We start from the raw sequence: 17,956 nt of genomic DNA, 5'->3' as shown, positions 1-17,956 counted from the left end.
GGGGTTTCTATTCTATTCCATTGGTCTATGTGTCTGTTTTTGTGCCATATTAATTTTTTTAAAGGTAAAACAACCTTTCATTCCACAAGATGAATGTAAACCCTAAAACTATAAACGTTCTGGAAAAAAACTTCTGTGAGTTTAGGTAGGTAAAGCTTTCTTAACTATAATACCAAAACATAATCTATTCTTAAAAACTGATAAATTGGACTTCAATCTAATTCAATTAAAAATCTCTGCTCTTCAAAACACACTGATGAGAAAATTAAAAGACAAGTCACAGATGGAAGAAAATAATTGCAAAGCATATATCTGATAAAAGACTTGCATCCAGAAATAATTTTTAAAACTCTCAAACCTCAATAATAAGGAAAAAATCCAATTTAAAAAATGTACAAACGACTTAGAAACTGTATGAAAGCAAACATACTGATGATAGATAAGAACAAAAAAAGTTGCTGAAGACTTTTATAGTCATTAGAGAAACGCAAATTAAAACTATGAGATAACCACCACCGCATACCTATTACAAAGGCAGAAATGAAAGTATGATTAAAGATACTGGGAAGAGGAGAGAGCAACTGGAATCCTCATTCACTGCTGGTGGGAATGCAGGACAGTGCAATCACAGTTTGTTGGTTTCTTAAAAAGTTAAACATACACCTGCCATAAGACTCAGCTATTCCACTCACAGGTACTAATCCAAGAGAAATTAAAGCCTGTGTCCATACAAAGACTTACACATAATATTCATGGCATCTTTATTTATAATAGCCCCAAACTAGAAACAACACAAATTTCTATCAGCAGATGAACAAACTACATCACAAATTGTGGTAGAACAACTGGATATCCACTTGGATAGAATCAAATGCTGTTAATTGACAGATAAGGTCAATAAATTCTTGTTATGACAAATAATCCAGTGAAGAAATGGGCAAACGACATGAATAGATGCTTCTCCAAAGAAGACATCCAGATGGTAACAGACACATGAAAAAATGCTCAACATCATTCATCATCAGGGAAATACAAGTCAAAACCACAGAGATACCACCTCACACCTGTCAGAATGGCTAACATTAACAACTCAGGCAACAACAGATGTTGGCAAGGATGCGGACGGAGAAAGAGGATCTCTTTTGCACTGCTGGTGGGAATGCAAAGTGGTGCAGCCACTCTGGAAAACAGTATGGAGGTTCCTCAAAAAAATTAAAAATAGAACTATCCTACAACCCAGCAATTGCACTACTAGGTATTTATCCAAGGGATACAGGTGTGCTGTTTTGAAGGGACACATGCACCCCAATGTTTATAGCAGCACTATCAACAATAGCCAAAGTATGGAAAGAGCCCAAATATCCATCAATGGATGAATGGATAAAGAAGATGTGGGGTGTGTGTGTGTGTGTGTGTGTGTGTGTGTGTATCTTGCCATTTGCAACTACGTGGATGGAACTACAGGGTAGTATGCTAAGTGAAATTAGTGTCAGAACAAGAAAAATATCATATAACTTCACTCATATGAGGACTTTAAGACATAGAGCAGATAAACACAAGGGAAGGGAAGCAAAAATAATACAAAAACAGGGAGGAAGACAAAACACAAGAGACTCTTAAATATGGAGAACAAACAGAAGGTTTCTAGAGGGGTTGTGGGAGGGGGGATGGGCTAAATGGGTAAGGGGCATTAAGGAATCTACCCCTGAAACCATTGTTGCAATATATGCTAACTTGGATGTAAACTAAAAAAATAATAAAATAAAATAAAATAAAATAAAATAAAATAAAATAAAATAAAAAATAAATTCTTGTTATGAACATAGCTTTTGGAAGAACCAGTACTTTTCAGCACAATTTTCATAGTTTTTTTTTTTTTCCTTTTAAAGGTAATATCATGAGTGCTATGTGGCTTTCTATGTAGTATACTATTCTGCTATCCTGTATCAGAATCAAAAAGGGATGAAAAAAACTTCTGCCCATAATGTAGTATACAATAATGAGTTTTTACTTCCCCCTTGTAATTGTATATAATTTCCTTCCAGGAAGGATTCTCACAACAGCCTACAGAAAGCAACATGGTATACTAGGAAGAATATGGGCTTTGATTCAGATCCAATGTGTTAACACACTAACGTTAAGCAACCTATTTTTGTATATTTCTTACATTATTTTAGTCACAATACAGGTGCATAAAATGGACATGATGCCACCATTATGGTTGTTAGGGAAATATTAAGTGAGACAATATATGAAAGCTCTTGGCCAAATAGATACTCAATAAACACTGGTTCCATGCTATCCCTACCATTACCACCTTCAATCCATAGACTCACAATGTGGCTCCATTTCTAGACATATTTAAAATATGATTTTAATTAATTTGGACCAATTATATAATGTATGTATATGTGTGTGTGTGTGTGTGTGTATACACACACACACAAATATATACATATATGTATATATTTTTGGTGGCATTCAAAAGTTATGAGACTGAAAGAAAAATTGTTTAGAATCCATACTATATTGTATACTGCACACTATAATGACGTAATAGTCTGTATAAAATATTACAACAGTCTAAGATATTTTTAAACATTTACATTAAAACACTTTCTTAATTTCACTCCTGTTTACAGCAGCATTATTTACAAAGAGCCAAGATGTGGAAGCAACCCAAGTGTCCACTGATAGATGAATGGATACAAAGATGTGGTATACATACACGATGGAATATTATTCATCCACGAAAAGAATGAAATTTTGTCATTTGCAACAACATGGATTGACCTAGAGGGTATTAGGCTAAGTGAAATAAGTCAGAAAAACAAATGTCATATGATTTCACTTACATGTAGAATCTAAAAACAAAACAAAATTTAAAAAACCAACCAACCAACCAACCAAAAACAGAACATTAATATAGAGAAAAAATTGGTGGTTGCCAGAGGAGGAGAAAATGGGATAGGTAAAATGAGTGAAGGGGAGTGGGAGACAGAGGCTTCCTGTTATGGAATGAATAAATCATAAGAATGAAGGTACATCATAGAGGATGTAGTCAATGGTATGTAACAGTGTTGTATGGTGATAGATGGTAGTTATACTTGCGGTGAACATAACATAATATGTAGAGGTGGTGAATCACTATGTTGTTCACCTGAAACTAACGTTATAATGTGTGTCAACTATACTTCAATGACAAAAGAAATTTTTAAACACTTCTAATTTGCAGGTCAGATAGGATGGACAAAATGATGCTACATAGTGATCTAAGTACAGATAAACATGTGTGTCATACCCTGAAATATTCTGACATATCAAAAGGTTAAAATACTAATTACTAAACTTTAAATGTCAATAGGCTTCCTATTATTTCTGTAAAATGTGATGAGATCCTTATAAAGTGACATTTAATGTAAGCTGTGTTCTACTTTATGTACAAAAATAATGAAAAAGGTAAGACTAGCAATGTCAAGGACTTTAATAGTAAGTATAAGTACAGTTATCTCTATGCTTAAATGTTCTACACTAAGCACTTATTTGGTCCTGTGTTGATCAAGAGAAAACATTTTTCTTTCCCTCTATAATGCTATCAACTCTAAAGATATAAATAATGTGCATATTTAAAACAGATTGCCTTTTGAATATTCTAAGGTTAAGTTTGAAAGTGCCATAAAACACACACACACACACACACACACACACACACACACACACACACAAATCTGATTACACATTTTGTAAATGCTAAGTTTTTCTAAAATTAATTTTTAAACATTAGGTTATATGTGAAATTTGATTATGAAAAACCTGATTCTTTCTAGAATTCAGTACTTTTAAAGGATCAATATGCAACTCTCAAACATTTTTAGTAAAGAAAACTTAATTGTAAACACTGAGCTTTTCCAAGGTAGATGAGTATTACAAAGTTCACTAGAAAATCAATATAGCATTTTAGTTGGAATTTGCTCATTAAACACCCACAGCTCTAATGCAAATTATGATGGAATGAATAAAGCAAATACGCATGCTTCTTTCTTTTTATTAAATGTAAAATCTACTGTTAATTGCATCTCGTATGTCATACAAACTTTTCTCCTTAACTATTAAATAGAAGCTTTAACAAAAGTCATTAGAGATTCTCTTTCTTTGACTTGAATAAATTTCAATATTTGTTCAGTAAAGGTTCACAGCAGTTAAATTACATTAACAAATATTATTAGCTACTATGTAAGCCAACCAAGTAAAATACTTATATTGTAGGTAAAACAAATCATTGGGTGTTTACAATAATATTTGGATATCTCCATTTTTAAACATGGTTATCAAATATCCTATAATTCTTAGACAAATTCAAGAAAGATTCAGAGAGGATCACCCCCCCTCAACACCAAATACTCAAATTTGTTTAGTAAGCTAATTGTTTTCTAATATGGGCAAGAGTAAATATGAAGAAGCTGAACCATACTAAGTATGAGTTTATTGAGTCAAGACAGAGTACATATTTTCTTAGTAGAACCCAAGTCTATTGACAAACCCATATTCTACACATCTCATACTACTTTTAAAACACAATAGAAGTGAGACAGTATGTTGGAAAACATGCTAGTTTAAACACTGGATCATGATTCTCTAAATAACATAATTTGGAGAATAGACATTTACCAAGAAAAAGAATCCATTTGTTAATATCCTCAAGGTAGTTATATAAATAGAAAAGGCTGAACTAAAGAGAGGGAAAAAGAAATCATCAGGGCTTGAAACATGTAAAATAAGCAATGATTGCAATTCATGTTCCAAAATTCTAAGCAATAAATATAGATAACAGTTTTATAAAAGACAGGTCTTTATTATATTTCAAAAAATTTCAGATTGTCTACATATCTACTGTTATTGCTTTACTTGTTAAGTGGATTCCTTATGAATATGATAGTGTTTTATGAAGCCACCACATTGTAGAACCAAAAACATTACTATGTCTTTTAATCTCCTTAAAAATTGTGATTTCTCTCTCTTTGTATAAATTGGTTGTTGGAAATTTAAATGTAGATGGTAAACCCCTATACCAACAGAAAATTAACCAACCTACTCCAAGTAGTTTGATCATCTAGTCTTCCTTTTACAGGTCAGACTATTAAGTTTTTCCAGAACTATATATGAATGGTCAACATTTTATATGATTATTTCATAAATATAATTAAAATACAGGTTCATTGTAAAAATACAGACAGAAATATTTTCCATAGTCTTATAACTTTTTGTGTGTGTATACTCAAACAGAATATGTTCCTCTATTCTTTTTTTTTTTTTTTCAACGTTTATTTATTTTTGGGACAGAGAGAGACAGAGCATGAACGGGGGGAGGGGCAGAGAGAGAGGGAGACACAGAATCGGAAACAGGCTCCAGGCTCTGAGCCATCAGCCCAGAGCCCGACGCGGGGCTCGAACTCACGGACCGCGAGATCGTGACCTGGCTGAAGTCGGACGCCTAACCGACTGCGCCACCCAGGCGCCCCATATGTTCCTCTATTCTTAAGTATTCTTTAAAAATATGAAATAGTACATGGGATTTTATCATTTGGAGATGACGTATTTGACAGAACTAAGATGCTCCTAGTATTAGATTTTACAGTGTTCCCAACTATTCACCATATAAATAGTGCTGTAATGAACATCTTTGTACATAAATCTCTATGTATATACATAGCTAATTACTGAGCAAAATTCCTAGAAGTATGGTTACTACATTAAAAATCAGCTTCTTAAGCTCTTAATGTTTTAAAATTTTCTTCTGTAAAGTTGCTAATACATTTATACTTATCAACAGTATAGCAACTGCTAAAGATTAATTTTAAAAATCACACAAATAGTGAGTTTTAGTAGCAAAACTATAAAATAAGGATTTTTTTGGAAAACTCTGAATTATTATATACATGTATTTAGTACAGAAAACTCAGAGTATATAAGAACACTTTCTAAGAATATGCTATTTACATTAAAACATTGAATACAGAACTAAAATTGTTAATGTGAAACAGATAAGCTTACCCCAGAAGTATTAAAACCAGTATCAATTATTTTATGCACTTTTAAAGTACAATTTTAAGAGGTACTTAACTTACTTTCTGCATAGAATGTGTACTTTAAATTTTAATAAATGCCAATATGAAAATTCTATAAAATATAACTGCTATCTAAAGTTTTTCCAAGATCATTTGCTCTTCAAAATTAATTAAACATATGGAAAAAGTCTTAAGAATCATTTTCTGAAAATTTTTTATTTTTGTTTTATTTTTTAAAAATTTTATTTATTTTTGAGAGACACAGAGACACAGACAGAGACAGAGACAATGCGAGTGGGGGAGGGACAAGGAGAGATGGAGACACAGAATCTGAAGCAGGCTCCAGGCTCTGAGCTGTGAGCACAGAGTCTGATGCAGGGCTCGAACTCATGAACCATAAATTCATGACCTGAGCAAAGTTGGATGCTTAGCCAACTGAGCCCCCCAGGTGTCCCTGTTATTTTTGTTTTAAATAACTAATTATGACATGTCCTCAAATACTTGACACCATGCTAAATTTCATAGTGTAGCACACTTAATTAAATATTTCAATTGTTGATTGTTATTATGCATAACAGTTTCTCTGTTTACTCAATATTTATTTTGTTGGTTTGTTTGTTTTTTTCCAGAAAAACTGCAACTTTCCTAGGGAGAGAGCTTACAAAATTGGCCATACTCCACCCTCAAACATTATTTTACTTGGCACTCATAATTAATCCTGATTCACACTCACAGGATTCTGCAGCCAAAGATAATAATATAATCAATATTCTACCTATCGATATTTCTAACTGCTATATTTCACAGAGATGGGCCTTTTTGTTTTTATCTGAAACTTGAAATCCTTTTTCCTTTCAAATTAAAAGATCATACAAAATATATAATGTTGTATTGTAATACAGTGAATGCATTTCAGTGTTAGATTAAAGGCTATCACATTTTAGTAATGACCACTGTCTATACAGAATAGTATTCTAACATGTATTACTTTTTAAAAGTAAATATATTATTTTCTATTCTTCTGATATATAGAACTCACTCTTGTTCTTAATCATTAGATGGTCAATATCATCTGAGATATGGTATACAGTATTAAATACTCTTTTGAAGAGAACAATGTAAATATTTTCTATTATACAACAATTCGTATTTTTTCATGTTTATTAGTTGTGGTGTCTTAATGTATTTGCTGTAATGGTAGTTACAGATCTATACTTTGAACATTTACATGTTAACCTGAATAGAAGACTTAAGTTGTAAGTTTCAGGGATTCTATGTTCTGAACTTTAGGCAATCACAATTAAAGTCCTCTCCTTCCTACCAAAAACAAATGAAAATTCCGTGTAATAAGAGCTTGACAATATATGTATCTTTTTTATTTACAAAATATCAGTCTAAATTTGGGTGCAGAGAAAAGAATCTATGTGTAAAGCAAAAAAGCAGATTAAATGCTTGCAGATTCAGTACAGCAAGCTAAGTAATGAATTATATGTAAAATGTAACTAAGATAGATGGATGGATGGATGGAGGGATGGATGGATGGATAGATTTATAAACACAAGACTTAGGAACTAAGGAGTTCTTTTGGCTAAAACCCAATATTGGCCTTATTTCAGTTTAATTGGAAGAGGATCTCAAATTCATCTTCTCCATGAGATATCAGGAACCTGGATTTCTCTTTGTACCAAAGGTTAATAAGAAATGTGTCTGCAAAAGTCAAACAGCATTAAATACCAAAAACTGATTATTATTCTACAGGAGTTGTTCTGTCATTCATAATCTCTCCATGCTCCAACCTTCCACAGCTAATCTTTAATGGATGACATGCAAGAAAGAAAAATAACTAACATATAAAGCAGAGACTCTCAAGTGAGCGTTTAAGAAATTAAAAAAATAAGGCTTTTAAAGAAATGTATTTTAAACAAAACAATGTAGAAAATGAAATATTTTTATGTGTAAAATTTGAACATTATCTGTATATTGCAAGCATAATACAGGAATAAAAATGAAGAGATATTACACTCTACATAATGCCCACTGAGCCTATTTGGGAAAACAGGTTTAATTGAACAAGTTATTTTTTTTAATGTAACTACATCATGGACCTAAGAGTATATTAATGTTTGCAACAGGCCATATAATATTACATCTCACTGTCAAACCCAATTTAGGTAAAACAAATTTTGAAGTGTTTGTGGTTTCATCATTTTATTTAGTTGAGAAGAAATACTTAACTAAAAAATAGAGAGTCAATGTTTCTGCTACGCTTCTCTAAAATATCTCCTACTATTTAAAGGTCATATATATGTCAATAATGTTCAAATAATCTTATCCACATGTACAATTTAATGAGTTAAAACACAGTAAGAAGTCTTAAATAGCTCCTATGAGATAAATTTTTTGCAGTGGTAACACATATGGAATGAGCTAGTCATTTCAGCTTTTGCAAAATTAAGACTTACTATGTATTTTTCCTTTATTTTCTTTAATGAAAAGATTTAAAAAATATTTTCTTATTTCCAAGCTACTTAAATACAGTTAAATCTTAAAATCAAAGGAAAATTGAAAACTGTGGGATAAATGAACTAATAAAAACCCTCATAAATTATTTTTAAAAAAGAAATGAATATCAATCCCTTGTGAAACAAAAGCATATACAAATACTTATGGTATAGTTTACTTATATTACAAGTACACTTTGAATATACCCTCTATTAAATCAAGGAATCTTGAGAAAACAAGATGATAACATCCTCATCTTATCTACTGAGTGCTTTTTATGGGTTAAGCACTTCATACACATTATCTCACTTAAATGTCACAGCAACCTATAAAATAAGTTTTAATCAAAGCTTAGTGAGTCTGTCACTTATACATGATAAGTGGCAAAAAGATTAGAACAAAGGTCTGATTCCAAACTCTGAACATTTAACCCCTACTATAGTGTATTATGAGTGAAAAGTGAATACAGTCAAAAAGAAATGTTTGAAATCCCAAATCTGTCTTCTTCGCTGGTGTATATTCAGTGCCTAAAACAATCCTAGCACACAATGGCCCTTCAATAAATACTTCTTGGTTAAATTTTAAAACAGTTAGCTTAGCTCCTATAAAGTGCCAAATAAGGGGCGCCTGGGTGGCGCAGTCGGTTAAGCGTCCGACTTCAGCCAGGTCACGATCTCGCGGTCCGTGAGTTCGAGCCCCGCGTCGGGCTCTGGGCTGATAGCTCAGAGCCTGGAGCCTGTTTCCGAGTCTGTGTCTCCCTCTCTCTCTGCCCCTCCCCCGTTCATGCTATGTCTCTCTCTGTCCCAAAAATAAATAAACGTTGAAAAAAAAAGTGCCAAATAAAAACAGTATTGGTGGTGATGTCAAAAAAGAAAGGGAAGACAAGAGAGTCAACCATTTGAGATTTTATCACAATAGACGACACAACGGGGTTTCAAAATTGCATGAAATCATGTCAGTTTGAATGACAGTATTTGTAGTATATAAAAACCAACAGGGAAGTAACGGAAATAAGCTTGATATTATTTTAACAGTCTACATAAAGGTTTATTATTGGTACACATTAGATTAAAGCCCATATCTTTTGCATCCCAATTCTTTTATTTTGGATTCACATTTAAGTAAGATGTATTTTTAATTAAAACCTAAACAGAACAAAAGTCTCTTTATGACTTCTGATATTATCAAAGATTTAAGAATTGTATAGAGATAAAATAATAAATATTACTATTAGCTACAACTTACTGAGTACCAGTTATATATTAGGTGCTTTTGTACATTATCTATAATCCCTAAAATAATCTGGTAAGTTAGTTAATATTCACATTTTACATGGCAGAAAGTAAACCTGGAGAAGCTCATAAGTAACTTGCCCAAAGGCGCACAGTTGGTGTTAATAAGTATCAAAGCTGTGATTTGCACCTGGGTCAGTCTGATTCTACGGCTTTTGGTCTTCCCATTATTTCAATGTGCCTCACAAAGAACTGGGCACCTTTGTTTCATGTGGTTTTTTGACTGTACCAGACTCTCATTCTTATATTTAATCAGGTGGGAAGACAAAATAGACTAATACATATGTAAGTTATACAACACACAAAGACACGCAAATAAATAAGGAGAAAATCTGAAACAAAAATGGCTTAGGTAAAATGGCAAATTTGATCACAGCCGTCATATAAATTTCATGAAACTGGTTCACGTGGTCGTTATGTATCAAACATATCACAGGAATTATTTGAAGATCAGAAAGTAACTATTAAAAAAAATCACTTCCTTAGTGATCAGTAATACTAATATCTAATCATACGAGTACAAATACTAAATCTAATTCACGATCATTGTATAAAACTTGAAAAGGCAGAAAACCATTAATTGAAACATTAATATATCCATTAATAATACAAATAAATTTGCCTCATTTCATATAATGTACGTGTACACATAGATTTAACAAAATTATATTATAAATGCAGTTTCCTCCCTACTTTTCACTTAACATTAAATCATGAAGATTTTCTCATATCACCAAATATTTAGCAACAGTTTTCAGTTATCATATAATGTCTCACAGCATACACATACCTTATTTAACCATTCTCTTATTGTCTGATTGATGTTAGTTCTCTGGCTATTATAACTAACACTAGTATGGATATCCTTAATATAAATCTTTATGTCATGCACTATAAGGAAATGGCTATTTCCTTAGAGTACTTCATATTTTAACTAACATTTGAAAAATCTATAAACATATATTTTTATATCTTATTTGCAATTTTCAATGTTTACTTGAGATGTTTTTGCATGTATTTCTTTTAATGTGGAATATCTTAATTTTTTTTAAACAATTATACTTTGCTTAAGTACATTATAATACATAAATGTGTCATAGTTATAATGTACTTTACCAAATACACTTTTTATTTTGAATATAAAAATGAGCCATGACAGAAACAAACATCAATACTGGTGTGGACTTTTTTTGCTGTTGTTATGTGGGTTATCTGTCCTTTCACATGACACTAAAGAACATATTTATCACATGTAATCATATTCCTATAATGTTCCTCTTTATCTACTAAGGTACTGACACAGTTTTTGTTGTTGTGTTTTGCTTTTTGACTGCACCTGATACCAGGTGGGTAGAAAATAAGCTACTAAAGACCATACGTATGAGAAAATATGAAAAAAATAATAAGTCTATCAAGAGTTAATGAATTTCTTACAGTTTCAACCCAATGGATTTCTTAAGCAATTCAGTGTTTTTTTTTAATTTTGACATATCACAATGATGACTCTCTCTAATGTCATAAGTAAAATATCTTTAATCTTTTTTAATAAGATGGAACTGAAACATCAAAAAGATACACACTGAAAATTTATACTTTAAAAAAATTTCAGAGGATTTACATTTTGTGTCATTTTTATAACTAAGTGGTTGGATGTATCTCTTTTAACTGGATTGCACTGCTATTTTCATCAATTTAGGAGGCTGTAAAAATACTAAACATCTCAAATATTTAACATTTACTAAAATAATATTGTATAATTAATGAGAAATATTTGATTAACAAGAATCATAAAGCAATCAAATTCTTTCCATTGTATGCATGCATGATTCGTACTATTTAGTCAAAGGGAAGCCTTAAGTATATACAAATAAGTAAATATTTGAAGCATATGATTAGCTATATCATACAAAAGTTTTAAGAGTAGATAATATTGCTTAATGAGATTTCACCTCCAAGATATAAGTGATCAATGCAAACATATTAATTTATGCTTTTCAGTAAATCAAAATGCCCTAAATCTTATCAAATTACTCCTGCAAGACACATGCAAAGCTATACAACACCTTTAAACAAATGTACTTATAATATCTTCCTAGTAATTAGCATATATATGATTATAAAAAGCCAACAAACTTCCAAATTGTTCTAAGTTTTTATTTGAATTATTCATTATTAACATATGGTTGTTTTTCCTTAAAATATATTAGTCCCACATTCTCTATTAAAAAAGAAAAAACATTCATGGTAGTTTAACAGTACAGAAAAACAACCATCTATTATTTTAGTTGGAGTATTTATTTATGGTAATTTTGGTTATATATTCATAGTGATGTTCAGTTCTATTTTGTATAATAACATTTTAAAGACAGGCTATACCTGTGAATGTCTCTGACCTAAAAAACCAGAATTCTCTCATATATGCAACCAGGTTAACATATCCTCAAACTAATCACAAAATAATTTCTTAAAATCATTCTAATTGATATAAAAATGTTAAATAAGTAATGTCTAAAATGCCTCTGCAGGTTAATTTCTATTATACTATGAAATTTCTCTCCTTAACATAAAACAGTGTGAGCAAAAGAGTCACACACTATTGAGAATCATCTGAACTTATCTGTAACATATCACAAATATATTTAAAATTTTTTTCCTTACAAAGACCTGTGAGTAAAGATAGACTCCAAAACATATTTAAGGCAGTCATTTATAGTCTTAAACTCTGGCAACCTTTCATTTTAATCTTCTCAGTGAAAACATTATCTCCATCATCATCCACATGATCAGATGAAAATTTATTAATTGCACAAAACAGATTTTTGAATCAAATGTAGGTTTCCATTGGCAATGAATATATGACTATCCTCACACAAAAGAGAAGTATTTCCTCTCAAGGAGCTAAAACAATAAGTGGTATTTGAACTGCTGGTTGAAAGGTAGAGGCACTGGTAATCATTATTTCCCCTTGTTTGTTCAGGCCCTTCCAACAAAACAAACAACCTTTTTGTGATTGGATTGACATGGTGTTAACAATGCATTTAATGCCCAAATCAGTATGAATACAGGTAAAGCTCTCACTAATACCAGTACCAGGATGTTAAAGCCACCTATTTTCTATGCAGCCAAAAAAAAAAAAGAGCCTCCCCTCCTTTGACAAATAAGCTAGTATGCTAGTATTCACTGAGCCACATCATATAATAACTCTCTTAATACTCGTCTACTATACCTGCTGTCTTCTCAGCCATATGAGCTTCTGTTGCTTTCTCCTGGAGTTCCAGCCTAAGCTTTAGTTTTCTATGTTCCTTATCTTCTTTAGTCAGTTTTTCTTGAAGCTAAAACACATTGAAAGAAACATAGTTTCTTATTCGACAAATTTCTTACAGAATATAATTAATCCCAAAGTAAAAGCTATTTTTTCTAAACCCTTACTTATTACATTTAACTGCCTAAATACATAAGTCCAAGTGGGGTGGGGGAAGAAATCCCACAATGTTTAACATTTTAAGCTATTTTTAAAGTAATAATTAATTACCTATAATGATAGAGAAATTATGGAAACATTTTGATATACACTTGTGTATTTATAGGCAAATGAAATTAAAGAGGGAATGACACAATTATTAAGAATACTGCAAAAAGCAATCTGATCTGTTCTTTTGTCTTAAAGCAAAAGACTTGGAAGGCACTACCCTAATAAAAAAACAACAGCTTTACAGCTTCTCTTAGTAATTATAATACTTTGAAACAAAATTAATTAAGATAATAATCTTAATATGTGAAACAAATCTCCTTTGAGAATGCTATCCCATCATATTCCATTTAAATCGGCACTGGCACCTGATTTATAACTGGCATGTAATAAATAATTACTAAATGAAAATACTGAACATATCTCCTACTTTCATACAGAACCCCTCAATTGTTTGTCATTTGTGTTGTTTTCCAGCATGCCTCAGTTTGATTAGGTCAAAAACTAGAATATGAAAATCAGAAAAGTATGTAGAGGTATGCAGAGGTTAAAAAAACAGAAGGTATAGAAAACAAACATTATTTAATAACATTATTAAATGTGCAAAGAAATGTAACTAGAAAGAGTCAGTAAGGATAAGACACATGACATGACAAACTGGACTGGACAAAATGTAGCAGTATATAACACAAGGAATGTGACGGTATTGCCAAAATTTAATCACATATATTACTGAGGTGAAATACAGGGCACAGATGCTAAGAAAAAAAAGTTAAGTAACATGAAATCATTCATTGTATTTCTCACTTTCTGTAATACTGAAGTAAACTTTTACTACTGTTAAAACTTGAATGAATCTTTTTTTTTTTTTTAAGGTACCTACTCAGGGTACTACAGATTTATGAAAAAAGAAGTGATATCACAGGCCAGCAAGGCAGGAAAGTAAAGAAATTGCTTTTGATAGCCAATCTCTCAATACAATCATACTCTGATGGTATGGTATGGTATGGCAACAACATAAGCTACCATGAAAGGCTAAAAGTACATGATGAAACTGAATTATGATGGGCAACAAAGCAAACTTATAAGGTCAACAGCTAAAAGCACACTGTACAATTATCAGACTTTCTATATTGTACCTTTTTATTGCTTGCTCTGAGAATGTCCAATTCTTTTAGAAGAAATGCTATGGTCTTCTCTTTATCTAAGTCTGAAGTAACTTGACAAGGGATCGTACACTCACAATGCAAATCATGATCTCTATGTTCCATAATGCTGTAAGAAAAAAAACTATTGAACTATATACATATATGATTTCTACCATGCGGAATCTATAATTTTACACTTCAAATGAGGGAAACCAATTTAATGTTAACAATAATATATAAAGTTACTTAGTTTTAAATTTCTCTTGTTATATACTGTTAAGATAATACATGGATGGAAAAGAATGAATATATCAACGTCACAGAGTCGTTAATCTATCAACTGAGGGAACTAAATCTGTGGAAAGCATTTAGTCATTTCTATAGTAATTCATTGTTAAGTATACGTAAAGAATTCAGATTTTAGGGGATGTGAATAATTCAATTTATACTTTTGGTCAGGACTCTAGATACATATCTCACTTTTCTGAAAATGGAAAGAATCATACTTTTTTCAGTGTGGTTGACAGAATATCATATTTTTGTTATTAAACTCAAAACAAAACTGAAAACCTATTCCTGTAACATTTAATGGTAAATAATTTTTTTTGACATTTTGTATGCTATTTGAGGACAGTATCGACTTGCCAGCAGGTAGTAAAAAGGAAGGGAAAGAGATGGACTATTTTTTGAAGGCATTATATTAAACTTGTAAGCACAGGTAAACTTTAGAGTCTCTAAGAAGCAATTAAGCAGGGAGGTCTGGCACAGTCAGTGCAGTTTTACCTACCATGTATACCTTCTGTTGCAATTATATTAAGATATTTCATACTCTGGCTTTAGACCAGTCTCTACTATTTATTTTTCCAACATGGTTATAAAATGTTTACCACCTCTTCATTCATCCCTAACCCTATGCCCCTATGCAGTAATTCTGCAGTATTTTCAAAATATATGACTAATTATGGAAGTACTTTAATCCCATAGAGGTAAAAGTCACAGAGGTCACAAATTCAAATCCCGTCATGGGATAAGTAGGTAAGGTGAATGCTAAAAGCTGTAGAATGGAAAATAATAAAGAAGGCAAATGGGAAAGTACAAGGCCCTTCTAAAAGTAATCAAACTCCTTTAAACAAAAAATCACGCTAATCAAAGCCAAAACACATCTTTGGGCTTATTTTGTCCTACAGTTGCCATTTTTTGGCTCTGATGAATAATTTCCCATTTATGTCAACTTAACAGTTACTTCCAGATCCAAAATGAAAGGTCACAGAAAATAATATTCAACAAGAAGGAATAAAATCTCATGGCCTTCATTTAAACTCACCTTATGCTTTTTCACTTAACAATCTACATCCATTCTATCAACATAATGAAAACAGTAGAAAACTCTGGTAGACAGCCCAAATTCTAATAAGTTAATGATATGTCCAATGTAGCTGAAGCCAAAAAGAAAAAAGGGAGAGACGAATGGGGCAGGGAGGGAGGGAGGAAGAAAGAGTTCTCTCAGTCTTACTTTCTAAATCTAAGGCTGCCAGCACTCACTTGGATTTTTCAATAGTGCAGTCAGCTGTCTCATCACCTGGATAAGGAAAATTCCTTGATCTCTGCCCTGGCAGTTCTGTGTCCTCATAGGTGGCTTCATTAACCAATTCACTGGATTTCTGATGCATGCTTTCCTTAGAATTCACAGTTGGTTGCTCATCTGGCTCTGTACTTTTATTTCTCCCTGTAGTCTCTTGTTCAAGGTAACTATGGGCTATCTCTGTATTTAAAACAAAACAAAAACAAATGATACGTGAAATGCCATAGCTACATATTAAATCATTGAAATGAATATTTTTGTAGAAATAGGTGCTCTCATAGCTTTAAACATGTACTTACTAGTCTTACTCCTATTGTAATCAGGAACGTACAGCGGTTTTTCCACATCTGGTGGGGGCATTTAGGGCAGTGGTTTACAACCTTCACTTCAGGTTGAAATAACCTGAGGAGTTTCTAGAAATCCTTAGCCCAGACCACATCTTGTATTATTTAAATCAAAATGTGTCAGAGTGTCCAAATGACTTCAGCATCCAACCAAAACTGAGAAACACAGATTTAGGGGCACTGTTTTCTAGATTTCTTTTCTAGATTTCAAAAAATAGGATGCGATACGCAAATGACTATAAAGAAGTGATACTGTGCATGCAACTCTGGTATCCAACTGCCTGGGCTAGAATTCCAGCTTTGCCTAATGCATAACTTTCGTCAGGTTACATAACCCATCAAAGCCTAAGTTTCTTGTTTGTAAAATGAGAACATAAGAGCACTTTTACTTGAGTTACTTTAAGGGCTGACTGATGCAAAGTACTTGGCCTAGAGTTAGGCACATTGGTAAACGTTAGCTATTATTTTTGTAATCATTATCATAATATTAAAATTAACACAATATAAGAAAAATTATTTTTAACTTCCATCTTATCAGATATATATTATACATTAGAAAATATGGGGCGCTTTGGTGGCTCGGTCAGTTAAGCATCCGACTTCGGCTCAGGTCATGATCTCACGGCCCGTGAGTTCAAGCCCCGCGTCGGGCTCTGTGCTGACCGCTCAGAGCCTGGAGCCTGCTTCAGATTCTGTGTCTCCCTCTCTCTCTGCCCCTCCCCTGTTCATGCTCTGTCTCTGTCTCAAAAATAAATAAACGTTAAAATTAAAAAAAAAAAAAAAAAGAAAAAAGAAAATCTGTTTTGTAATGCCTGGCTATCTCATAAAAATTATCTTAAGCTGTAACTAGTATGTAACAGCTATTTCAAAGGAATAGTATATCTAATACTATGGTGAAATTTTTGGAAGAAAATGACACACATGCAACTACATAAAACAAACTCTTTTACTGGTAAATCAGACCAACAGGCACAAATACTGATTGTAACAAATACTTTATTATTTCCAGTATCAATAACTCTTGAACTTTAAAAAGCAAGTGAATCTCACCTGCTTGTTGATGATGCCTTTTCCAACCTGCCAAACTTAAAATCCTTTTAAGCAGAAAAGCAGAGGAGAGTAGTTTTAGAATAAATAACAAAATAGGGGTACTTATAAATAAGATACTTCTCACAAAGTATTCATTTCTTAAGGAGAAATTCTTTGCTTGTGGATATGCTGAAACTAGGTTAAGCCAGTCATAAACCCTAAGTCCTGGGCATTATCTCGTTGGTAGCTGAAGCTAAATCAGAAATCACTTGTTTTTAGTAAATTACTCTCAATTTCACTTTGTTTGACGAAACAAATAGGGAGACTATGTCATCATAATTATATGCCGTAAGATATCTATGAACCATTAAACAGTAAAACATTATACTGTTTTTATTTAAACTTTAACAATTCTAGGTATCTGAAAATTATCCTGTTGGTTTTTGACATTTCAAAACACTTACATGGTTTGCTTCAGATGTTCATCAGGCTACTTTTCTAGGAGAAGCTGGTGTTAGTAGAATG

General features: G+C 32.0%; 1 protein-coding gene across 7 annotated transcripts in view; it reads right to left on the bottom strand.

The window, feature by feature from the left end:
• MIPOL1 (mirror-image polydactyly 1) overlaps window positions 1–17,956 on the bottom strand; it is a 330,717-nt gene that overhangs the window by 228,022 nt on the left and 84,739 nt on the right. For 6 of the 7 annotated variants that reach the window (XR_005790835.1, XM_040476974.1, XM_040476976.1 and 3 more), the window contains 3 exons: window positions 16,019–16,238; window positions 14,468–14,603; window positions 13,086–13,191 (listed from right to left, as the gene is read on the bottom strand). Coding sequence is in view for 6 of the 7 variants with exons in the window: in XM_040476974.1 (XP_040332908.1) it covers window positions 13,086–13,191; window positions 14,468–14,603; window positions 16,019–16,238 (462 nt within the window). In the remaining variant the exon portion in view is untranslated. The remainder of the gene's footprint in view (window positions 1–13,085; window positions 13,192–14,467; window positions 14,604–16,018; window positions 16,239–17,956) is intronic. The other variant, XM_040476977.1, reaches the window with a different exon arrangement.

The sequence above is a fragment of the Herpailurus yagouaroundi genome, unplaced genomic scaffold (genome assembly GCF_014898765.1).
Source record: "Herpailurus yagouaroundi ecotype Mexico unplaced genomic scaffold, PumYag 141, whole genome shotgun sequence".
NCBI lineage: Eukaryota > Metazoa > Chordata > Mammalia > Carnivora > Felidae > Herpailurus > Herpailurus yagouaroundi.
The sequence above is the reverse complement of the archived record's forward strand: the minus strand, read 5'-3'. Positions and strand labels throughout refer to the sequence as shown.